Source organism: Tupaia chinensis, unplaced genomic scaffold, assembly GCF_000334495.1.
Source record: "Tupaia chinensis unplaced genomic scaffold, TupChi_1.0 Scaffold000140_1, whole genome shotgun sequence".
In the NCBI taxonomy this organism is placed as follows: Eukaryota; Metazoa; Chordata; class Mammalia; order Scandentia; family Tupaiidae; genus Tupaia; species Tupaia belangeri.
The window spans coordinates 3,075,476-3,101,243 of NW_006159610.1; the positions used below are offsets into that span (position 1 = coordinate 3,075,476).

At 47.0% G+C, this 25,768-nt stretch overlaps 1 protein-coding gene across 1 annotated transcript; it reads left to right on the forward strand.

The window, feature by feature from the left end:
- The first annotated feature begins 462 nt into the window (after positions 1–462).
- Positions 463–23,722, forward strand: STRA8 (stimulated by retinoic acid 8). Its single transcript, XM_027770541.1, has 9 exons — positions 463–581; positions 6,955–7,152; positions 11,970–12,045; positions 12,486–12,570; positions 14,900–15,115; positions 15,964–16,240; positions 19,823–19,896; positions 22,781–22,892; positions 23,708–23,722. Exons 2-9 carry the CDS (start codon positions 6,961–6,963, stop codon positions 23,720–23,722), a joined length of 1,047 nt encoding a protein of 348 aa, XP_027626342.1. The 5' UTR covers positions 463–581; positions 6,955–6,960.
- The last annotated feature ends 2,046 nt before the right edge of the window (positions 23,723–25,768 follow it).

A 25,768-nucleotide genomic window follows, 5' to 3' on the forward strand; every position in this document is an offset into this window, starting at 1 on the left:
TGTCTTTTTTTTTTTTTTTTTCTTGAGAGATGGAGCCTGGTCCTCTGGCTCCTACATTGAAGGTGTCCTCTCTGACCCTCAGGATAACCCTGTGAGGTAGGTGGTATTGCCCCATTTGAGGGATGAGAAAGCTGGGGCTGAGCGTCAGGAGAGCAGTGCAGTTAGAGGTCATCCCCTCAGCCCTCTGTGGGCACATGTGGAGCCCCTGAGCTGCTGACTGACACAGGAATCCCTCCCTGTCCCCTGGGTGACCCCGCAAGGTGAGAAGGTCAGCCCCGCTCCTCACCCCTCTCTCCCTGTCCTTCTATGTCGCCTAGGACAACTTATTACACTGTTTCTCCCGCTACCGCTCTCCTATTGGCTGCCACAGCACATTCCCATTGGCTGTGTGGACTGGGGACAGGGCCCTGATTGGTTCCTGCCCGTGCGCTGGGTGTCAGGTCTATTTTCTGCCCCCGGCAGGAGTTGTGGTCTCCACTTGGGCGTGAGAAGCCCATGACTGCTGTGAGGGCTTGGGGCAGCCTCCCGCATGTCCCAGGAGTGGGGACGTAGTGTGCACCGGTGCCCACTTTCCTCCGTGGGTGAGTATCCATTACCCACTCTTCTCCAGAAAGGTGTCCTTGGGCATGCAAATTCATGCCTATGCGAATTTCAAACAGGTGAGCGTTTACATCTGGGACCAGACTTCATGTGAGCATTTGCATGCTAGCTTGACTACCAACATACTGGAGAATGATTTAGACATTTTTCCCCTCATAATTTGACATGCATAGGGGGTCAAAGAAGCTACCAGTGGATTGCAGTACATTATCTAATGTATTGTATATGTGTTCACCTAAGGTATGCTAATGAGGATGGATCATTTTCAAATGTTTTGTGGAGTAACACTTAAAAATGAATGAAAATTTCTCTGAAACTTGGAGAAGGTGGGGTTATTTTGGTGAAATTTAGTCTAGGGAGTTTTTTTTTTTCACCTATCAGCTCTAAGTGGGTATTAAGTGGTGTTTTAATATGAAAGTATTTGGTAATGAAAGTGTGCTTTGTTTTTTGGATGAAAAGTAACAAAAATAAGGCATGTGATCGCGTGTCTCCTCATAAAATACCCTTTTAGAAAAACGCATCTGTGAAGCTCCTAATCTAACTTTGTCAGATTGAAAAGTTATGCTTGGCAGGCTGATCTCATGAACAAGGCTGAACACAGCACGGAATTCATGAAAGGAAAAATGTATTAGAGCTATGGCCATTCTGAAATGCCTGATACTATTTGTGATTCCAGTTTTCCGCAGAATGAATGGGCTTTGCACAGAGAAAAACTCCTTAGTAAACACTTAGTTGAACTAAGTCCCTAGAATTCCTTTTAAGAAACAACTTCTCACACTACTGTGTGCTTCCCACCTCACTTCTGCCGGAACATGAGACGCTCGTGCTGCTTGCCCTTGCTTCAGATAGTCACAGAATCATGCCCACGACCTTTGAAAAGTGAGAAAGTTTAGACTACCATCTAGTTAATAAATTTTCACTTTTTTTTTTTTTTGGAGAGGTTTTTGCTGTAGGGTGTGTGTGTGCTTGCCAGAAAGACAGAGAGACAGAAAGCAAGAAATTACCCCCCAGGGGGATGGCCACACTGCAATCCCTTCTCCTCCATTCTCTTCTCAGGATCTTGGGCATGCATGGGCACGCGCCTAGCATGAGTTTAAGCCCCTGGGTCAAGGACTCGAACAGTGGTTGATTACATGGGAGTTCAGCAACATAGCCATTACGCTAACTGTTGGTCCCCAAATTTTCACCTTCTTTATACAGTTAAAGAGATTAAGATCTGAGGCCAGCAGGTGACATGGTGATTAGGGCTCTGGACTCCCACGTGGCAGGCTGTAGTTCAAGTCCCAGACCTGGAGACTTGCTTTCTCACTTTTCCTCTCTCCCTCTTTCTCTCTCTCTCTCATGACTATAGCAAGTTAAAAATGAATAATAATAATAATAAATTAAATAAATAATTCTTTAAAAAAAAAGGAAATACAAAGAAAAAAGAAATTTAGATCCAGAGAGGTTTTGTGGATCAACCAAAGTCACTATGGCTGGTAAATTTAAAGCAAAAGTCATGGTCCAGGTCTCAAACCAATCCAGCCTGCCTTTCTCAACACCAGTTCATCCACTGGCCACAGATCATCTCTGAATATGTCCCTGCATCATTTCATCAGCCCTGGATTTTTAAAAATCAGCTGGCTTCAGGGCCGGCAGGTTGCATGGTGGTTAAGGGAGCTGGACTTTCACATGGCCGACTACAGTTTGAGTCCTGGACCTGGAAGCTTGCTTTCTCACTTTCTCTCTCTCTCATTCTTGCTCTGTCTTTCTCTGGTCAAATTTAAATAAATAAATAAATAAATAAAGTTAAATAAAATTGTTCTTTTTTAAAAGTCAACTACCTTCAAACAACTATCTCTGTACTGAGTTCCCTCAATTCTCACATGTTTTAAATGTCCAAGTATTCACATCTCTCCAAACATGCCCAGGGTCCAGAGGTAGGATAGGATATCCAGGTTCTTGTTTCTATTTAATCTCTCCCTATCTTTCTTTTCTTTTTTAGTTTGCATGCTCTCACCTGAGAGAGACAGATACAGAGAGACAGGGGGAAAGTGAGAAATCCCCCCAGGGGATTGAATGGTCATACTACTATTTCTTTTCTTCCATTTTCCTCTGGGGACCTTGGGCAAACATGTACACATGCCTGGCGTGATTTTCAAGCCACTGAGTCTGAAACTCAAACCGAGCAGTGAACCAAATGGGATCCAACTGCTGTTACCACCATGGTACTGGCCGGCCCCATTACCTTTCTTATATAGTCACTGGCCAGCAGCATCACTTTAAAGGCTTTTTTAAACTTTTCATATGTATTCCCTCTCTCTGGGAATCTTGCCAAAAATGGAATTCATGAGACAGTAAATGCTCGAGAGATTTTTTTTTTTTTCTGTTAGGGTGGAACTAAGAAGTTACTTTTCCTCAGTTTTTATCTTAATCTTTTTCATTTTCCTTTAGCTCATTCAATCTACTCATCCCCAGGCCTGGGAGCTTTTACCTTGGCAGTTCAAGCAATAGAACTCCCAGTGATTTTAGTTTGAGAGAAGTAGCCAAGAAAAGAAGCATTTGAGTTCATCTTTTATGCCTGCACAGGGTTCCCCTACCCCCAGGAGGTTTGTCCTTCTGATGTGAGGTGGAGGAGAACACCACAATGCTTGATACATGGATCCTGACCAAGGATCTTACTGATTTATTGGCAAAATAAGAAGCCCAGGGTTGGGAAACTTCTCCGAGGAAATGAGGCTAAAACTGAGAATTAAAGAACAAGTTAGCACTAGACAGGTAGAAACCAGAGATTGGTGGGGGGATGGGCAGATTGAAGTGACATTATAGGTGACAGAAAAGGGCCATAGAATAGAAGCTAGTGGGCAGGAGAAAGTTCATTTCGTCAAAAAAAATATATATATATATGAGAGGCAAAAAGGGGAAATTGGGAGATTCTGAGCTTTGATGGCTATTAAAATGCAGACTTCCAACCCCCAGGGGAGGAATTCCAGACTCTTATCTCTACATTAATTTCTTATACTTCTAGGTATTTCTATAACATGTTTGCATATGCAAAGGGCTTTTAGGGAAAAGAAAAAAGGGTTTTATTTTTAAATGCAAGATCATTTCTTGATCTCATCTTTACAATATAATAATTATTTTCCCCCTTTCACAATAAGTTCCATTTCCCTTGTCCTAGCAAAAGAGCTAACCTTGGAATGGGCTGAGGGTCCTGCCTTCCCCTCCCCTACCCCAGAGAGTGACTTCTATGGCACTGTTGTGTGTGAGCCAGACCTTCACACAAAATCACAGGTGCTGACAGGGCAGACCCAGTGATATTATTGCAACAAAGAACTCTGTTGGAAAACTATCAGGGCCACAGAGAAGAAAGCAAAATTCCATGTCAATAAAGGTAATGGAAAAAATGCCTTTTGGAGATCACCACAAAATGATTTCTAGTGGGAACAGGAGGCAAAATGTAGAGGGAGAATACTTAAAAATCACACAAGATCTAACTAAGTTTGACATGTACTTGGTCAGACTCTTCCCTTAAAGCTGAGTGGGAGGATGGTCTCCCATTTTCCCTGAGGTATCTTTCCTCCCCACACCAGAGGGGGAGAAATCTCCTCAACTCCTAAGGGGCGCCTGAGGCAGAGGAGGAGAGAGCACAGCTCAAGGCAGCTTCCCAGGACGCCCTGGGGCTGAGCCCACCCCAAGAGGCTGACAGTGAAGGCTGACAGCCCTGGCTGCCCTCAGAGGCAGCAAGTAATGAGAAAGCTGCCCCTGGGGAGGAGGTGAGGGTTGCACCCTTATCCGCTGACTGAAACTGCAAAGCCATCCAGCTATTTCCCATAGAGTTGTAGAAGCTCCTTCTCATCAGCTTCTATTTTATATATGTTGACTCAAGTTCCAGGTGTCCAGGTAGCACAACTGTGTCTCTTCAATTTAAACAAGTACAGAAAACTACATGCATAGGTTCTAAAGACTCATTTTCCCCTAGGCAGTTCAAACCCTTTACTGTTTCACTTTGCTTTCTGCTAAAGACTGGTGTCTGGGAAGTGGAGACTATACAGGTGACCTCTAGTCTAATAAGGCCCTGGAGCTAGGCTCTAGGGACCTGTGCAGATTCTGCAACTGTCCTCCTCAGAAGGTACTACGCTTAACTCCCTGTAATGCATGTCCAGAGGCTGGCAGGGATCAGCACAGGTAACTACAGCTCATCCAGTTACCATCTTTCCACCACTGTTCTGAGAAGCAAAGTGAGGGAAAGTTGATACACTGGAGAGGACCACAGTGTTGATGAGAGATTTGCTCTCGAACCTAAAAAGTGTTGTAAAACCCCCATACTGCCTCACTGGAATCACTATGTCTTTGGCTGGGAAAGTTGTAGTGGGAAAGTTTTCTTCCATCTCCCTCCCCCACTATTCGCTTTATGGAGGAGAGTCTGTTTTCAGCTGTGCCAACTGTGGTGCCTGTCTTAGTCCATTAGTGCATTACTAACAGAAATATCTGAGACTGCTTGAATTTATAAAGAAACAGAAGTTTACTCAGCTCCTGGTTTGAAGGGCTGGGGGCTGGGAGCCAGGGGCCAACTTCTGGTGAGATTAGAACATGGTAGAGAGCAGGATCTTGAGCAGAACAACTGTCCAAAAGGTACTCCTAGCTGTATCCTTGTGGCCTACGACTGGTCTCCCATCCTCACCTTATGTGCCCACCAGAGCTGGATCATGGCAGCCCCACTCTAGTGACCTTATACCACCCAGAGGCCCCACCCTGGGCCACTGTGAAAGGATTACGTTTTCACTTGACATCTTCCTAGTACAACCAAGTCCCAACACATGAACTTTTGGGGAACATCCAATTCCTGCCCACTAAGACCATTCCAAAACATAAACTTTGGGGGGAACAAACCATTATCCAAACCATAACAGTGCCCTAGTGGTGGCTGTCAACTCACAAAAGTAAAGAATACCTGGGAGCAGTTTGCCCATACAGGTGCTAGTAGATTCAGACGCAGCATTTTTGAGGCAGGGTCTGGCTATGTCAGAAGTGATTCTGACATACAATAAACCTGACAAATCTGGCCAAGGCTATGCACAGCAGGACTGAGGGCAGGGGAGAAGGACCCACAGAGACCTCCCATTCTAATTCACCTAAAACCCCAGCATTAATGACCTGTCACGGGGTGGACTCTGTGCTAGACATTGGGGTTAGAGAGGTGATAAAAAAGATACAGCTTTTCTGTTCAAAGAGCCAAGAGGCTAGTGGAAAGCAACACTCCTCTGAGAGATAGGTGAGCACCTGAGGAGGGGTCCATGGCTCAGGTAAGAGGCACTAGAACCTGTCTCTTATTAAAGCTATTCCATATCGGTCCCAAAATTACCTCACCTAGGGAACCATTCCTAGTTCACAAGCTCAGATGTGATAAAAACAAAAACAAAATGGTCGTCTTACAAACCCAGCAGAAGTGAGACGAGGCAAATCCTCTTCCAGTTCTCTGTTGTAAGGTGACTTCTTGCTTTCACAGGTAGTAGAGGGCATTGTCTTCTTTTCTTTCTTTATTGAGTATTATACACACAGAGAGAGAGAAAAGGTCATGGCTCAAAAGTGCACACCTCGAGGGATTTTTTCCCCACTTGTTTACACCTGTATAACCACTGCCCAGATCAAAGAGGGGCCATTCTTAAGGCAGGACAGGACTTACAAGGTGGGGCGTGTACCTCTTCAGCTTACAAAATGTAAAGCTTGAGACCTCAGGGATGGCTGCTGTCTGGCCACAGAAATTATTAAGTGTCTGATGAGCACCTGTGATGTGCTAGAAAATTCCTAGGGTAGACAGAAGGAAGTGTCCCCAAGTTCTGAGTCCAATATGGGTGACTTGTGTTTTTAGGAGCTAAGCCTCAATAGCAGATTTTATGTCATGTCATGTGGCTTATATTTTTTTCTTTCTTTTTTTTCTTTTCTTTTTTTTTTTTTTTTTGGAGAGGTTTTTGCTATAGGGCGCGTGCGCTCGCCAGACAGACAGAGAGAGACATAGAGACAGAAAGCGAGAAATCACCCCCCAGGGGGGATGGCCACCCCGCAATCCCTTCTCCATTCTCCTCTTGGGATCTTGGGCACGTACATACATGCGCCCGGCATGAGTTTTAAGCCACCAGGTCCGGGACTTGAACCGAGGTCGACTATGTGGGAGTCCAGCAACATAGCCATTACACTAACTGCTGGTCCCTCCTGTGGCTTATTTTGTATCTGCTATTGATTATGCTCATTCATTTGGGGCCTTTTACTTGGGAAGGATACTCCCTTATCTGTCTGCTCGATCCACCTTTCCTTTTCTTTAATACTGTATCTTTATTATTTAGAATACAAAAAACACATACGATTACATTGCAGCTTATAATGGCAACCTCTGGAGAAGGCAGCAACTCCCGTGGCATAATGACGCCCCAACCACCAGCGCAACTACAGGAGCTCGAGCCGAGGGTGGCCCGCAGACGCCTGTCCCAGGCCCGCCACCGAGCCACCCTGGCAGGGCTCTTCAGTAACCTCAGGAAGATTGTTTACTCCCCCTCTGACCTCACAGCTTCAAAGGTATGGGGACCTTGGTGTAGGGAGGAGCCATTTCCTCACCTGTGGAACAATGTGGATCCTGGCCCAGAGCTTCCTCCTTGCTGTCCCCTACCCCAGGGCTGAGGCCTGGATGTGGTCAGCGGTCAGTGTGGATGCCTGTGACTCTCTGCCCGTGCTGCTGTACACGGGTAAAGTGTGAGAGCCAACCTATCTGCCTACTGCAGGCCAGCTGGGCAGCGGGAGAGAAGTAATGGGCCTGGGGAAAGCCCTGGTTAGGTGACTTCTGTGCTCATCCCACCTGAGGCAGCTGCAAGCCTCCAGCAGCTACCCCAGGGCCCTGTATGTTACCACAAACACACATGCATGCATGTGCCACAACACACACACACATGCACAAACCACAGGCTTGGACATGCCTGCATGATAGCACTACCACACATGCACATACCCTACACTCACCACGCACACTCATCACACATGAACACACACACACACACACACACACACACACACACACTTGTTTACCCCTCGGGTTTTGTGCACCATGTCTTTCCCCTAGTGCTCGCCAGGTAAGCATTATCTTTTCCCACTCTTAGTTTTGCCTTTCTCCTCATATGGCTTTTTTATTGGTAATTAGCAATATTTTCATTAATTATTATTTTATTAGCTGGCAGAGCATGGAGGAAGGTTTGGTTGATTTGGGCAGTGGTAGAGGAATGGAGCTCATGGTAAGAGTAGAAGTGTGGTAGGAGGCCAGAGTCCCTGGAGAGCCACTAGTTTCTTACCCTTTTCTAACAGAGGAAGGAACCAGAGTAGAGAAAAGACTTGTCAACTGGTTGGTGGCCAGGAAAAGGTCCTGGTCCCACTCCAACTTAAGGGTGGAAACTCCCTCTTTCCACCATCCACCTCTGTTGCCCTACAACTGTTTCAAGCCAGTGGGTTTTCCTTCCTGAACTAATGCTTGCAACAGGGCAGCATTTTCCAAGAAAGACCATTTTGCAGGACTCTATTTGTTCTAGCTGAAAGAATCCTGCGGAGATCTCCCTGCACTTGTAGAAGGACATTATAGGGAGGGAAGGTAGCTGTTCTTCCTTTCGTTGCTAAGCCAGGCCCAAGGGCTCACGGGCCAGGACCAGGGGAGAGAACCCACATCTGGGCCTCTCACAAAGACCCTGTCCAGTGTAACAATGTTCTAGGCTCCATGTCCACTGGATGAACGGTACATGCTGCATGCTGCCTAGAGTACACAGGATCTAAGGTCCCAGCCACTGGCTTGTGCAGAAGTGTGCACAGGCTGGCAGCACAATGGAAGAAAGACAGGCATTCAGGATCTCACAGTAGGAAATGCACATAAATCCAGAGGAATCTGGCTTGCATCCCCTCAAATTTGTACCTCATGACTTTACAGTTTGGAGCATGACTGCTAACTGGCCTTGGTGGGTGTGAGGCAAGTTCCTTGCTGAGGTTCAGTTTACGTATCTGCTAAGCAGGTTGATAGTAAAGGCTTCCTTCTAGGCCTGTGGTGGGGTTTAACCCTGTGGTGGGGTTAAGCTCATGCAAGATAATTTCATGAAAAGACACAGCAATGTTCTAAGTGTTTTGTTTTTGTTTTTGTTTTTTCTTGGTTTTTAGGTTTTTGCCATAGAGCACATATACTCACCATAGATAGAGAGAGGGAAAGTGAGAAATTGCTTCCCAGGGAGGATGGCCATGCCTCAAACCCTTCTGCTCCAGTCTCCTCTTGGGATTTTAAGCACTCACACTACCCAGCATAATTTTTTAAGTTGCTGGGTCCTGGACTGGGTCCAGGTCAGTCATGTGGGAGTCCAGCACCTTAACCACTATGCCACCTGCTCGCCACATTCTAAGTGTTTTAAGTGCTAATGGGTCGTTGGAAAAGTCATGACATATTTATTTTTATGTGCAAAAATGCATCATAACTTTTCCGACAACCCAATAGTTCCCAATGTATTACCTCATTTATACCCCACAACTCTATTCCTATCATCTTTATTTTACAGATCAAGAAATTGAGGCTCCAGAGAGTTAAATTACTTACCCTAAATGGCACAGCCAAAAAATAGCCTGGAATCCAAGTGTTCTTTCTTTCTCTGTCCTGCTTGAAAATCCCAGGATTTTCCATAAAGAAAGAATTTATTTTATAGGAATAATGGTGTCACAAGGTTTTATTAGTTACCTAAGATTGCCATAACAAAAAGGAAAACTGTGTGGCTTAAAAAACAGAAATGTATTGTCTTACAGTTCTGGAGGCTGAAAGTCCAAGATCATGGTGTCCACAGGGTTGTATCCCCTCCAACAGCTCCAGGGGAGAATTGCTTTTTGCCTCTTCTAGCTTTTGGCATTTCCCAACAATCCTTGGTGTTCCTGGCTTGTAGACCATCACTCCAAGCACATGGTCATCTACCTACATGTCTTCATATCATTTTTCTGCTGTGAGTCCATCTCTGTGTCTAAATCTCCCCCTGTTTCTGAGGACACTAACCATATTGGATTAGAACCTACTCTAATGGCCTCCTGGTAACTATGACTAGATTGCCTCTGTAAAGACCCTATTTGAAAATAAAGTCACATTCATGGATGCCAGCAGTTAGGATTTCAACATATCTTTTTTGAGATGACACGATTCAACCTAGAATAAAGGCCCTAAGAAAATTAGCCTGCCAAAAATATTCTGGAAAAAGAATTTCATTTCATTGCACTTGGTCTTGCCTGTTTGGATCCATTCTGATGCAGTAAAGGCTACAAGGTGATCATGAAGGAGATCATCCTGAGCCCACGCAGCCTACTTGCTTAGGGTAAGAGGGCCAGTGTCTTAGTCTACTCAGGCTGCTATGGCAAAATACCTTAGTCTGAGTAATTTGTAAACAACAGTTTATTGGTCACGGTTCTGTGGGGCTAGGCTGTCTAAGATCAAGGTGCAAGCATATTCGGTGTCTGGAGAAGGCTCAGTCTCTGGTTAATAGACGGTCCCTTCTTGCTGCATCCTTACATGGTGGAAGGGCTGAACAAGCTTCCTGAGGCCTCTGTGGTTAGGGCACCAATTTCATTCAAGAGAGTTCTGCCCTCCTCACTCAATCACCTTCCAAAAGGCTTCACTTCCTAATACCAACTCCTTGAGGTATTGAGTTTCAATATACGAATTTGAGGGAGACACCAACATTCAGATCATAGCAGTCAGAGAATCATCTTCTTGCTCTAAGAGCGTGCCTGAGATCCTGGCACTGTAATAGTAGCCCCAGGACTAAAGACAGCAGACCATGTAGGAGCACAGGTAAACTTGCTCTAAAAGGAGTATTCAGAGATCTTTGAGTGTGTGTGTGGTGGGGGGGAGGTTTTTGCTATAGGGCACATGTACTCGCCAGAAAGACAGAGAGAGACAGAGAGACAGAAAGCGAGAAGTCACCCCCCAGAGGGGGATGGCCACACCACAATCCCTTCTCCATTCTCCTCTTGAGATCTTGGGCATGCACGCACACGCGCCTGATGTGAGTTTAAGCCACCGGGTCCGGGACTCAAACCACAGTCAACTACATGGGAGTCCAGTGACATAGCCATTACGCTAACTGCTGGTCCCGAGTATTCAGAGATCTTGCAGTCAATTCACGGAGTTGTCATGCCCTTCATCTTAACTTTGGGGCAGGTGAGTGCTGTGCTTTCACTTCCCCTCAAGCCTCCTTTTTAAGCACCAGACTCCATTGGAATTGAGAATGAGAAAACCTGACTGTCACCCGCTAGTTCCTCCTGGGTCCCCTCCCACTGCCCACTCTGCACTCTGGCCACAGCTTGTAGTTCCCTGAATGAAGCCTGCTTCTTGGTGCTCTCTCTGTGCTCACACAGTGAGCTCTGCCTTTGGGATTCTGGGCACACGACAAAACTGAGCTTGGCTCGCTCTGCTCACTGCCCTGCTCCACAGAATCTTCTTGACCCCTCCAGTTGGAATATCGTCTTCTCCCTGAACATTTCCATAGCCCTTTCTTTCTAACCCCCATTAAGCATTTACCTAATCCTGTCTTGTATTAAGACACCTGTCTTCCCTGCCAAAATGCCAACAAGGACTGTTGTTTACTCTAAATTTCTGGAGCTTGGCGCACAGAGTTGTCCTGATACATGTCTGAGAAATGTTTGTAACTCCTGTAGGGTTCGGACTAACAAACAACATTTAGCCTTTTTCATTTTCGAAGAGTCTTGCAGTGACCATATTGACTTTAATAATGTTATATACAGAAAGGAGGGAAAAGAAGGGAGAGAGGGAGGAAGGAAGGAGGAAAAGAGGGAGTAAGACAGGGGTTAGGAAAGAAACTTGGAGTTCAGGTTGACAGCATTTGACAAGGTGTTAGATGGTCTGGGGTGCATGCATGCAGCAAATACAGAATAAGGGTACTCTACAAGAAGAGTGTATTGAATATAACCTAGCCAGAAGTGCATTGTTAGAACGGAGCAGAAGTCCAGCTCTGTGCCTTGGTGAAAGTCTGAAGTTGACATTCACTCAGACTGCGCCTCCTCCGTCACCCTGTGTCCGCTGGCACACGGTCTATGTGGCTGTTCTCCTTTTGTAGCACAAGTTCTTTGCTGAATGGAGCTTACTTGTTTCCGGGTACTTTGGTATTTGGGTGAGATTCCATTTCTAGGATACAAATGAAACTTCATGCCTTCTGTGCATCAGAACAACCTTCTTATTCTTTTCACTGACAAGGTCAAGGGATGTGACTTCGCATCTAAGGAACATGACCTAAGACTGGGGAAGGGGTTCCTGGGTCCACAAAAACCAGTCTGCAGTGAAAGGCTGGCTTTTCAGCATTGTCTGTTTCTGTCTTCAGTGGCATGTACTGAATAGGGCGAAGGATCGTATTGAGGAAATGGAACAAACCCTGGATAATTTGCTGAAGCTTAAAGGTAATAGATCCCTACCTGCTCCCCATCTCCCTCCCTGGAGAAGGCTGGTCTGGTTTTCTTACTGAAAACAGATACTGGGTTATACCAAGTTAACATAATATTTACTGAGGCCTACTGTGTGCCAGGCCCTGTGCTTAGGCTAAGGCCAAGGTCACACCCTATTCAGGGAGCTTATGATCTGGCCAGACAGGCAGGAGTCACCAGGCTGAGCAAGTTGGGTGGCTTTCTACTGGAGTGCTGCTGAAGACACTTGCTCTTATCTTCTGTGTTTTTGCATCTCATCTAAAAGAAGAGGTGGGAATGAGATTCTAGGCTCCCCAGTGCTGACCCCTGGAAGGTTCAGTGACCCACCCAGAGTCCATGTGGGCCATAAAGGTAGGAGAGACCTGCCAAAGGCCTGGCTTTCCCCTTTGTGACTCTTGCCTTCAATTCCCCAATAGAGGCCTTGAACCTGGAGGATGGGAATGCAAGCAGCCTAGAGGAGGTCAAGAAAGAATATGTCAACTTGTGCTCCAGAAATGACAGGTAAGATCCAGCAAGCACCAGGAGGAGGGGAACCTACCCTCTTGTACCTTTAGCCACAGGTGCCGCATTTCAGCAGCTCACCCGTCCCTGCAGCACACCAAGCAGCCAGAGTTCTGCTCACCCACTGGAAAGCACTGTGGGCAGGAACTCACCTTTTTAAAAAAATTGTATTCTAACCGCATGCATTGGATTTATTTTTTCTCATCTATAAACATGATCTTGGCTAATCATAGAAGATGTAGAAAATACATCTATATCTCACCTCTCAAAGAAAACCAATGTTAATTTTGATGAATATCTATCTAGTTTTTGTTTCACACATAATTTTTAAGAGAAATGAGATTATAGTGTCCATATATAGCATTGCTTTTATGTATATATAAAATGAATGGCTTCAGTGGAGAATACATATAAAAGTAAGGAAAATCCTAATCTCAGACTACTTTCTAAGTCCCATGGGAACCTATGAAAACTCAAATTCGAATTCAGAGAGGAAAAGGAACCATAGTACACTCAGGTATCACAGATGCCGATAGGAGTAACTTGTGAATAATGCCACATTCAAACTTTGAAAGAGAGACTGGTTTGAAAATGTCTTTTGCTTTCTTGGGTTTGTTGTTGTTGTTTACTTCCTCTGAGAGAGAGAGAGGAGGAAGACAGGCAGCAATAGGGCCTCCATGCCACCATCCAACCCTACCTTCTGCCAGCCGCCCACATTAAGTGTGATGTTAGCTATAAACTTTTTAAAGAATACATCTACATCTCACCTCTCAAAGAAAACCAATGTTAATTTTGATGAATATCTATCTAGTTTTTGTTTCACACATAATTTTTAAGAGAAATGAGATTATAGTGTCCATATATAGCATTGCTTTTATGTATATATAAAATGAATGGCTTCAGTGGAGAATACATATAAAAGTAAGGAAAATCCTAATCTCAGACTACTTTCTAAGTCCCATGGGAACCTATGAAAACTCAAATTCGAATTCAGAGAGGAAAAGGAACCATAGTACACTCAGGTATCACAGATGCCGATAGGAGTAACTTGTGAATAATGCCACATTCAAACTTTGAAAGAGAGACTGGTTTGAAAATGTCTTTTGCTTTCTTGGGTTTGTTGTTGTTGTTTACTTCCTCTGAGAGAGAGAGAGGAGGAAGACAGGCAGCAATAGGGCCTCCATGCCACCATCCAACCCTACCTTCTGCCAGCCGCCCACATTAAGTGTGATGTTAGCTATAAACTTTTTAAAGAGGTTTTTGCCTTAGGGTGTGTGCACTCATCTGAGAGAGACAGACAGATACAGTAAGAGGGAAAACAAGAAATCACCACCTAGGGGCATGGCCACACTGCAGTCCCTTCTCCTCCTTTCTCCTACCCGCATCTTAGGCATGCATGCACATATGCCCAGCATAATTTTGAAGCAACCAGATCCAGGACCTGAACCGCAGTCCGGCATGTGAGAGTCCAGCAATGTAACCACTATGCCATCTGCTGGTCCCAGCTATAGACATTTTTATAGATACCCTGTATCAGGTTGAGAAAGTTCCCTCTATTCCAAGTTTGCCAAGAGTATTTTTGGTTTCGTTTTGTGTTTTAGGTTTTTGCCCTGGGGCACATGCACTCACCAGAGAGAGATACAAAGACAGAAAATGAGAAATCACACACCCTTCCTCCAGGGGAGGGCCATGCCACAATCCCTTCTCTAGTCTCCTCTTAGGATCTTGGACACACATGCGTATGTGCCCAAAGTGATTTTTCAGGCTACCAAGCTGCCAAACTATGGTCAGCCATGTGGGAGTCTAGCACCTTAACTGCCATGCCACTTGCTGCCCCAAAGAGTTTTTTTTTTGGGGGGGGGGGAGATTTTCACTATAGGGCGCGTGCGCTCGCCAGACAGAGAGAGACATAGAGACAGAAAGCGAGAAATCCCCCCCCACGGGGGATGGTCACCCTGCAATCCCTTCTCCTCCATTCTCCTCTCGGGATCTTGGGCACGCACGCACATGCACCCGGCGTGAGTTTTAAGCCACCGGGTCTGGGATGTGAACTGTGGTCAACTACGTGGGAGTCCAGTGACATAGCCATTACACTAACTGCTGGTTCCTATTCATTGATTTTCAAATGTGAAACAAACCACACTTTACATTCCTAGGGACATATAATATGAAATATATATATATAAATTGAAGTCTATATATATAACATGAAATATATATATATATAAAATTGGAGTCTATGTATTATTGCTAAAATTGTGAAGAACAGCTGTGTCCGTGTTCATGAGGGATATTCATCTGGGTTGTCTTGTTTCTGTTTCTCACCCAGCCTGGTCTTTAACAGGTTTCTTGAGAGTGGTTCTGTCCCCTGGTACCCAAGGGAGGCAGTCGGAAAGAATGAGGAGGAAGAGGAAGATGAGGATGAGGAAGAGGAAGATCAAGAGGAAGAGGAAGAAGAGGAGGAGGAGGAGGAGGAAGAAGAGAAAAAAGTGGAGCTCTTACACTCCCCAGTCACTTTGTCACCAGACCTCATGGAATTTGAACGGTGTGGACGGCCAGGCAGGATGTCCTCACACACCTGTGGGACGGGACAGGGCTCCAGCTGGACTACACTGAGGCCTTGTCAGTGATTCAGATAAGGCTTTGAATCATGGAAGCTCCAGATTCTCCATGTAGGAGGCGTTTGGGGTGGCATTGACGGGGCCTAGAGAAATAGTCTCGAGGATACATTTATATAGCACGTACACTGTTTTTACTTAGACTGGGTGTTTATTTGGGGTGCTTTAGGGGAGCTGGTGGTGATTATGAGGGCTAAAGCTCCTCATCCCCGACATATCCACATACACACACACACACAAGCCCTAAAAGTCCAGTTTCAACCACATTACTGGTGTAGTAAGAAAGATGGTGAATAACTGGTCCAGATGACCATTGCCACTGCTGCTTCCACAGACGCAGACCCCCTCTAGCTATGTTGACTTCTGGACCCACTGGCCCAAAGAAGGAGGCTCCCTCCACATCTGAGCCTGACTTCCAGCCCTGAGCTACAGTAGGAGTCTCATCATGCCGCACACACGTGGCCTCCGAATTTTAAGGCATTTTCCCATGGCAGGGGAGCTGAGGCAGCCACAGCTCTTCTCTTCTCTTCTACAGAGCAAGGAGCTTCACGGGACGAGCTAGCGAGGGCCTCGGAGCATCCATCTCTGTCTCTTGTGGCCCCCCAAGCTGCCTTGTGCTCTCCAAGGTCAGGGACATGCAGGCTAGTGAGGCTAAGGCCCTGGTGACCCAGGAGCTGTGGCAAGGCCCACGTACTTTGCACTTTGCCAGTGGCGACTTTGGAAGGGAGCCTACGCCTAGACTTCAGGTCTGAGAGCTGTGCCTCTTCTGTTTCAGGTATCTCAACTTTTACAAGCAGACGATGGACCTTCTGACGGGGAATGGGATCATCTCTTCTCAGGAAGTGACGCTTCCCATCGTCTCCGCGGCCATCTCCCACCTGTGGCAGAACCTCTCTGAGGAGAAGAAGGCCAGCCTCCTCCAGATCTGGGCACAGAAGCAGCGTGGCCTCCTGATCCTTGAGGGGGAGCCAGCTTGCGCCGAGGGCAGCATGAAGGACAGTGGTGTCGACAGCCAAGGGGCCAGCTGCTCACTGGTCTCCACCCCGGAGGAGGTGAGCAGATCCTGTGGGGTAGCAAGATAGACTCTGTCATCCTCGACCAGGCACATGGGGGCTTGGCTAGGAGATATTAGCAAGTTCAAGGTACTGTTTGGATTTTGGCTCGCATGGTAGGTGTCACTTGGTTTTCTCAGCATAGTGTCCATGACCATGGGACATTCTTTTGCTCCTGTTAGTTGCCGGGCCTTCCAATGGGGATTATAGAAGAGAGTTATGAGATTGTATCAGTTGGGGTTCTTTTTGCTGCCGATGACTTAATTATTAAATCATGCAAAAATGTACCATTTACATCCAGTGATGTGGCTTAGTGACATCCCATGGACACTGGTTCCTCTCTTCTCTCTTCTCTCTGCTCTGCTTCTCTGAAAGTCTGGTTTCTCATCCTTTCCTCCTCACTTCACCCTCCCCAGTGGCCATGGAATGCCACCTGGAAAAACTAAGCTGTCACCCTTCCTCCTTTTCATAAGACAGAGAAAGCTGCCCTGTGAAGGACCTTTCTGAAGAGTCAAGGAAGGGGTCAGCCAGGTGGCATGGTGGTTAAAGTGGCTGGTCCCACGTGGTCAACTGCATGGTTAGAGTCCCAGACTCAACAGCTTAAGAAACAAACCAGCACTTGTGCGTGCATGTCCAAAATCACAAGAGAAGGGATTGCAGTGTGCTCGGGGTATGTGTGGGGGTATGCTGGTGGTGGTGGTGGCGATTTCTCACTTTTTCTTTCTCTCCCTCCGTCTCCTCTCAGTGAGTGCATACATCCTATAGCAAAAATAAACACACAAAAAAAGAGTCAAGGAAGAACTTTTCCAGAAACTTCCATCTTATCTTTCCTCCCCTTTCACTGGCCAGAACTGGCCAGATTTCCAGCTTACTGAGCCAATGGCTGGCAATCAAGAGATTGCAGGCCTGGCCTAGTCTTCTAGAGGCAGTTATTTCTCACCTCAAATACCACTGTGACCACTCAGTAAGAGGAAGCAGCCACAGTGTCCACTCCAAATGCATTTCTCAGCATTTTAGGGGATAGAACAGCCATGCAGAGCATTGAGTGTCATTAGGGCTCACCCATTCTTGGGATAAAAGCAGGCCCAGAGCTGCTCTTCTGGAATTAGGAGAACCTCAGAGGCAGTGACTACTGCTACCACACAGCCTGAGGTGGCCCTTGCTGCTCCAGGCTGTGGGAGGCCATTGTTTGCTCTCTGCATCTGTCCTCCTATCTGACTAGGAGTGGTGTGACATGCCCAGAACACCCAGTTCCTGCTTCAGGGATTCTATCTCTTTTGTCACACAGTTTCACAAATCTACCTGCACTCTGGTCACCTCCAGTATTTCTCCTGATGCTTTTCAACTAAATCATCTGTGAAGTGTAGTGGAAAGACAGATGCTGGCTTCTATCTCAGGCCTCCTGGATCAGAATCCCTGAGGGTGGGGCCTCAGGATCTGCGTGTTTCACAAGCACCCCAGGTGTCTGATCCGTGGCATTGTTAAATCCGACACCAGTCTGATGTACAAGGTCAGTCAGCACCTGCCTTGACCCACCTGCAGTTACTGGCCACAAGAAGACTTGCCTTCTCTTCCCTAACAGCTCAAGCAGAGCCAGTGAAAAGATAAAAACCTCAAACTGAGGCACACGTGAGAGAGCTACCAGCCAAGTATGTAATAGCCCCAAAGTCCCCAGCTCTGGGTCTCACACAAAGAGAACAAAAACAAAATACACACCAGGTGGCTGAGCAAGTCTGTCGAACTTGACTACGTGTCTGTGTGCTCCCTTGAATCTGCCAACGTGAACACTTCCTCGAGGAGCAGCAAACCCAAAGAGAAATGCCCAGAATCTCATGTCCCCAAATCCTGGAAACAGTGTGTCTGGCCTCTTTCAGGAAGGGCTGTGGGCTGATATGCTTCTGGTGTTAAGGAAAGCTGGCAGCCCTAGCTCAGCCGTGCCCTGGAACCAGGCTATGCCACACTGCTGTCCCCAGGCTCAGGCCAACCTAGGGCTGCATGATAAGGTGAGCAGAGCAGAACCACAACACTCATGCCCAAGGCATGGAAAAGCCACTGATACTCCTGCTGTGGCTTTCATTTGCCACCTTCCTGGTCCACCTGCAGAGGCTCTATTGTGAACAGATGTGCACGAGGCCAGCTCCTGGCTCAGGGTCACATGTGCACAGGGTCCTACGGGATTTAGTGTGGAAGAAACAAACTGAAGGACATACAGGGTAGACATAACCCTTTGGGGAAGAGCAGGATGTCCCAGGTAGGGGTGAGGAGAGATCCTGGCAGAACCCACCAATGTCAGCCAATTCAAGACCAGGAATTCCCTCCCCTCTCCTCGGGGTGACTGCCAGTGTAAATGGGATGCCAGATAAAATAAAGCATGCCCAGTCTAGCACTCAGTAGAAAGAGTCCCATGCAACATTTGGGATATTTTTATACTGAACAATTATTCACTCTCCATCTAAAATTTCAGTGTAACTGGGCAGCCTACATTTTTATTTGCTAAATCTGGTGAGCTAAAGTATAAATCATGTTTCTGAAAGATATTTAATATTCCTTAACAAATCAGGGAAAAATAAGATAAGAAACTGTCTAAATAGCAAGGTTCCAAATTTGAAAGTATAAAATATGATACGCCTAGGGAGACAACCAGAGGGAGATAGATAGTGTGGTGTCAGCAATGCACGTCTCTGGGTGGGATGTTTTCCAAGAATTCTTTTTGGTTTTGGTTTTGTTTTTTTTTTTCTTTTCTTTTTTTTATTTTTATTTTTATTTTTTTTTAGTTTGCTGTAGGACACATGTACTTGTTCAAGAGGGTGGAGTAAGAAATCATTCCTCAGGGGGGATGGCCATACCACAATCCATTCTCCTCTCTGGGTTTTGGGTACACACACACATGCCCTGCCCGTTGTTCAAACTGCTGGGTCCAAGATTCAAACCGAACAGTCATCGGCCATGTGGGATCCAACTGCCTTAACCCAACTGGGCTGACCTAAATTCTTTTCTTTTTAAAAAAAGTTTATTTAGGGACCAGCAGTTGGCATAATGGCTATGTCACTGGACTACCATGTAGTCAACCATTGTTCAAATCCCCAACCTGTTAGCTTAAACTCACACTGGGCACGTGTGCATGCATGCCAAAGATCCCAGGAGGAGAATGGAGAAGAAGGGATTGAGGCGTAGCCATCTCTCCCTGGGGAGTGATTTCTCACTTTCTGTCTTTCTGTCTCTCTGTCTCTCTCTGTCTTTCTGGTGAGCACACACACTCTATAGCAAAAACCTCCCCCCCAAAATAAAAGTTTATTTAGGGTCATCCCCATAGCCTAGTAGTTGAAGAAGCCAGATCTCACATGGCTCCCACATCCACAAAACAAACCCAAGCCTTCAGGTCTGGCACTTTGTTCTGGGCAGTAAAGAACTTAATATTCACCCCCTGGCAAGTTCACAGAGCAGAGACCCTGGGTCTGGCCCAGCTTTGACCTCATGCAGTTTAGGACGAGGTGTAGTGAGAGAACCTTTCTTCTCCTGCCTCTGCCTGGAGCAGACATCCAACTGGAGTCATTTCTGATGCATGCAGTTCTGTGTTTTCAGATCCTCTTTGAAGATGCCTTTGATGTTGCAAGTTTCCTGGACAAAAGTGAGGCTCCGAGTACGTCTAGCCCCAGGTAAGGAGGGAAGAGTCTGAGGTGGCATGTGCAAGTGTGTGTACAAGGGAATAGGCGAGTGTGAGATTATGGATTGTGTGTGTGTGTGCAAACCTGTGAGTATGGCGTGAGTTTGCATGTATGTGAGTGTGTGTGTGTCTGTGAGAGTGTGTGTTTGTGAATGTGTGCTTCTTACTCCTCTGCAGCGTCCCACGGGTGCATGATTCAGCGGAAGTTCCCGGGGATCGACTTTTTTCTGTATCGAGAAGCAGGCTGGCCCTACGATGCTGCATTGGGCTGGAGATGACATTGTCTGGGCATCCTCAGAGTAAAAAATTCTTCCATCCTGGTCCAGCTGGGACACACCAGGTTAGCAGCTCCAGGCTGTGGAAATGTACCTGGTCCTTTGCCCTGTCTGTTTAGGGCTGCTATGTCCTGCTCTAGGTCCATTTTTATACTAAATACCATGGACTGGGTGGCTCATAAACAACAGAAATTTATTTCTCACCCTTCTGGAGCTGGAAGGTGCTGGAAGATTCTGAGTCTGATGAGGAGCCACTTCCGTATAGGTGGCATCTTTTTTAAAAAATTATTCTATTTAACTTTATTTATTTATTTATAATTTGATCAGAGAGGGACAGAGTGAGAGCGAGACAGAGAGAGAGAAAGAGAGAAAGCAAGCTGCCAGGTCCAGGACTCAAACTGCGGTTGGTCGTGTGGCAATCCAGTGTCCTTAAACAGCACACCGCCTGCAGACCCCATCTCCTTGATATAACTTCATGGAGTGGAAGGATCAGGGGAGCTCTCTGGGGACTCTTTTATAAGGGCACTAATCCCATTCAAGAAGGCTCCGCCCCAATGACCTAATCTCCACTCCACCCCCAAAGGCTCAGCATCCTTATACCATCACCTTGGGGGTTAGGTTTCAGCATCAAGTGTGGGGAAGGGGCCACAAACATTCATGAGGCAGCCTGGGAGCAGCTCAATCTGGTGAGAGAAGTGGGCAGAGAGCTCTGGGACACAGAGAACATGGGCCAACATGGAACAGACCTGTCCCCAAGCTTAGAGGAGTCTCTGAGCTATAAGACAGGTAGTGGGGAGGGGGAGGAGGCTGCTTTACCCAGTATTGATGGGAAGGGATTTGTAAGGGAGGGTACAAGAGTACCCCATGAAGTGCAAAGACATAAAACAAGATCTGGGGAGGGTACCAGCAGTTAGCATAATGGCTATGTTGCTGGACTCCCACGTAGTCGACCGCAGTTTGCATCCCGAACCCGGTGGCTTAAAACTCACGCCGGGTGCATGTGCGTGTGTGCCCAAGATCCCGAGAGGAGAATGGAGGAGAAGGGATTGTGGTGTGACCATCCCCCCTGGGGGGTGATTTCTCGCTTTCTGTCTCTATGTCTCTGTCTGTCTGGCGAGCGCAGGCGCCCTATAGCAAAAGCCTCTCCAAAAAAAAAAATAAGATCTGGGGAGACTTTAAAATAAGAAGTGGTCAGGGTCAGCCTGTGGTATGGTGGTTAAGGCTCTGGACTCCCACATGGCCAACTATGGTTTGTTTGAGTCCCAGACCTGGTAGATTGCTTTCTCACTTTCTCTCTCTGTCTCTCTCTGGTGAGCGCATGTACCTTATAGCAAAATTTTAAATAATAATAATTAATAATATTAAATAATTCTAAAAATATATATAAATAAGTAAAACAAGAAGCAGCTTGTCTAAATCTGTACCCCAGGGGTATTTTCTCAAAGGGAGCTAGTTTAGAAATGTACTTGGCTTGAAAAGCTGTGGTCTTAGGTCCTGAAGGGACAGGCCCTTCACATACCCGTGCTGGTGTTATGACTACGGAAGCCTGGACATTGCATTTTTCTACCTCGGGAATGAGGGCGATATCAGGCCCTTGTGATCCCAGTGAATATCGCCATTGTCCTCTGGATGGGAGCCTGGCCCGCTGGGGACCCATGAGCCTGTGCAGAGCCACAGCTGTCCCTGACCAGCCTTCGAGCAGAGTTCAGGAAATGGGACAACAGCCCTTGTTCGTCCACTTCACCTGCTCCGCGCAAGCCTGGGCAGACTTGGGGAGAAGTGGGATTGGCAGACGAGGACTTTGTCCTCTCCAAAGCTTTCTTATGTGGCAACTCCATATCACCTCAGCTATGTGTGCAGTTCCGTTTTCCCAAAACTGGCCGGAAGAGGACAGTTCTGTTTCTGCACTGGATTTGGGCAGCAAAGACAACATTGTAGAGGAAAAATCCAAGCGGACTTGCCTGGGGTTTGTGGAACTCTCTGCTCTGCTGGTGGAACCAGAAAACTACTACAAATTCATTTCCCACTTTCCCTAGAAAAGACAGGACTTGCTGCCTAAGGGTTCCTAACCTGACGAGGGACATCATCCCAGGGGGAAGCCACTCATAGCTTCTTTGTTCTAAAGCCCCAGTCACCCTGGACATCTGCCCCATCCCAGGAGGACAGTGAGGACCCTGCAAAACAGGCCTCCTTTCTACACCAAGGCTCCCTGAATTGGGGCACTGCCTGGGATGCAGGGTACTCCCTGAGCTACCTCGGCAGCCACAGGTAAATGGGAACCAGGGACATTGCTGTAGAACTTTGACTCAGTGGGTAAAGGAGTTCTTGCTCCCTGTCCCAGAGGCCACAGTTCAGGACACTAAAGTAGGGCACAAGAGCCGGTCTCACCATAGCTGCTCTTTCCAGATGTAGGTTCCAGATGAGGCGTTTGTGCAGAGGTAATGCGCACCTTCCCGGAGGGCTCTGGGCTGTCCGAGAACCCAGCCAGTGTTTCAGAGTGCTTGGTTCACGTTGCAGTCCAGGTAGTTTAGTGGGGCAGGATAAGCAGAGGTGAAAGACTAGAATTCTAAATATTTGCTTCTTCTATTTTTCTGTCATCAGTTCCATGTTTGCCAACTGCAACCCAGAAAACCCGGAGGAAAAGTTTCAGCTCTACATGCAGATCATTGAGTTTTTTAAAGGCCTGTGCTCTGTTACCACTCAGGTGAAACAGGTAGGACTGGGCAGAGTGTGGAGGTAATTAGTGAAGGGTCTCAGGATGAAATTATTGGCCCTTAGGATGGGAGAATGGCTTCTGAGGGGGGCCCTAGCTGGATCTCGCCCCGTCACACCACAAGGGGCCACTGGGCAGACGTTCTTTCATTCTCTCTGGCCTGCTCTTTGAATGGTCAACTTCAACCTCATCTGCTCTGTGAACTGGAGACATTCAGGGGGAACTGGGGAAAGAGACAGGGGAATGTTCGCCAGGGCAGACCTGGACTGGGAGCCCTTTGAAGCATAACCAGGTCCCAGGACCTGGCTCTTTGCTGGTGTTCATAAATGTCGTGTGAACCCTTGACACCTTTCCCCAAGGCTCAGCTGCTTCACCACTTTCTGAGACCCCACTGCAATGTCTGTTGTCAGCTTTGGAAGAATATTAACTTCTACTTCTGAAAAGCTGACTGTGTAGCTTCTGGAGACACAGGTCCTGGGGCTTCTGGCTAGGAGGTCATTCCTTGAACTCTCACAGGAAGGGGTTAATTGTCCCTGAGTCACCCAGGGGACAGGTCCTTTCAGACTTGTAGCCTTGGATTTCTCTATTACTTTAACAGAAATATGAGTTACAGTAATATTTAAGATGGTAAGCTCTATTAATGGCAAATGTTTGTCTAAAACTAATTATAATACCTTTTTAACTGGCTAGGGTACAATTTGCCCCTATTCCCATTAATCCTTCATTTCCCTCTGCCAAGACCACATTGAACCCCCTCTCACCCTTGGAGTTAAGAGCTCCTCCTTGGAGTTTGCCCCCCACCCTCTGATCCTTAGGTGGCTATTCCATAACAGCTGCCCCCACTTTCTCTCAGACACAGATCAATTAGCCACTTTACCTGAGACTAGATTAAAAAGACAATCTGCTTCCCTGCCTCCTTCCTCCACACGTGGTAGGAAAGAAAGCACACGCAGGGGCTAGCGTATGTATGCAAAGCTCAAACTCCAGCAATGGCTGTATCTTGAGGTGCTCAACTGACTACATCTGCAAAGACCTTGTTTCTAAATACGGTTCCCAGGGCAGGAATTTGGTACACTTCAGCACCCAGTACCAGCCAGCATCTGGCCGGGCCTGTTGCCTTCAGCAAATCTGCAACTCCAGAATGCCCCACACACCATCTTCAGAACATTCTGGACAACGTTCAAGCTCTTCCTGTGTGAGGGACTTGGGTGTTTGGTTCCCACTCAGGATGTGTGGTCTCCTGGCACCTCCTTTACTCTGACTCCCTCTTGTTCTAATCTGTGCTGTTGTCTTCACCTGAACAAGAATCCCACGTGATTCTCCTAGAGACCCCCCAGTCTCACCTCTCTCAGACTCTAGGTCCTCACCTCCCTGCCAGCATTAGGAGAGCATTGTGACTGGACCTTCTCTAGAGCAGGAAAGGCTTGGTTTGTGGGTGACCTCCATCTGAACGTGACCCTTGGGACCAGGTCCATTAGATGAGTGACTGGCGTTAGGGATGTTGCCCAGGGCCCATGGGGATCAACCCTGCTCTGCAGGGCTAACAAATGACAGGGCCATCTGTACTATACACTGTGGGGTGAGGAGAGACAGGAATAGCAAAAACCCAGGAACATACTTCAGGGGAGGAGGAATGGGCATCCCGAGAGTTTGGCTGGGACCATTGTAAAGGGAAGGAGAAACCCTGGCTAAACTCACATAGTGCTGCTTCTCAAAAAAATGATATCCTCGGGAACCAGCAGTTAGCGTAATGGCTATGTCGCTGGACTCCCACGTAGTCGACCACGGTTCGTGTCCCGGATCCGGTGGCTTAAAACTCACGCCAGGCGTGTGTGCGTGCGTGCCCAAGATCCCGAGAGGAGAATGGAGGAGAAGGGACTGCGGCGTGACCATCCCCCCTGGGGGGTGATTTCTCGCTTTCTATCTCTAATGTCTCTCTCTGTCTGTATGGCGAGCGCACGCGCCCTATAGTGAAAAAACCCAAAAAAAAAAAAAAAAAAAAGATCTCCTGGGCTGGGTCTATAGCCAAATGTTTCAGGGAAATGGGGTCCACATGGCCAACCACAGTTTCAGTCCCAGCCCTGGCAGCTTGAATACTCACAAATCCCCCAAATCCCAACAGGCTGGAGAAATGGAGGAGAAGGAATTGCGGGATGGCCCTGCCCCATTGGGTGTGCTTTCTCCTCTCTCTCCACCTCCAGTGAGTACATGCCCTCTGCCAATTAAAAAAATATATATATATATCTAATAGGTAAGCTATGTACATAGAATAAAATTCAGAAGTTACCAGAAGATCACGATGAACACTCAGTCTCTCTTCCCAGTGTCCTTTACTCACTAGAGGTAAATGTCATGACCGTTTTCTCGTACGTCCACCCCGATTGTACATGTTTTTTCGAACTGAACAAGTAGCCTACTACAGGAGTTGCTGCGCACTTCGCTCGGTGCATATCCCACAGGTAGAGAGTTATCTCATCCTTTCTTCAAGAAACAGCTGCCTGGTGTTCCATCGGAGGGTGCACCATGGTTCGCCTCGCCATCCTCTGTGGATGGGCATTTGCATAAAGCTGTAAGACTTCTCCTATTTCTCTTATGGGATCCCGAAAACTATAGGGAATAAAACTAGTTCTGCTGAAGACAGGGAAAGCCTTTCTTGTGGTCAGAGAGTGCTGAGATGAGTGAAAGAATGAGACCTCCCCCTGTATGGCCCTTACGTCCTGCCTGGAAGCTGCAGGTGAAGCTGCAGAGATGGGGAGTAGAAACTGGTGGAGTTAAGCATGCCTGAGATGCTGAGGCCTTCCCACCAGCCAGGGGCCTGGAACCCTTACAGGAAAATGTAAATGTCTTCCACTTTGTGTTTTGCAGGAGCCAGGCCT

Excerpts from the sequence above, each read along its gene's own strand:
- STRA8 (XM_027770541.1), top strand. The coding sequence starts at position 6,961 with ATGGCAACCTCTGGAGAAGGCAGCAACTCCCGTGGCATAATGACGCCC. Across the intron at positions 12,046-12,485 it reads TAATTTGCTGAAGCTTAAAG|AGGCCTTGAACCTGGAGGAT; the intron begins GTAATAGATCCC and ends ATTCCCCAATAG. Across the intron at positions 15,116-15,963 it reads GACCTCATGGAATTTGAACG|GTATCTCAACTTTTACAAGC; the intron begins GTGTGGACGGCC and ends CTTCTGTTTCAG.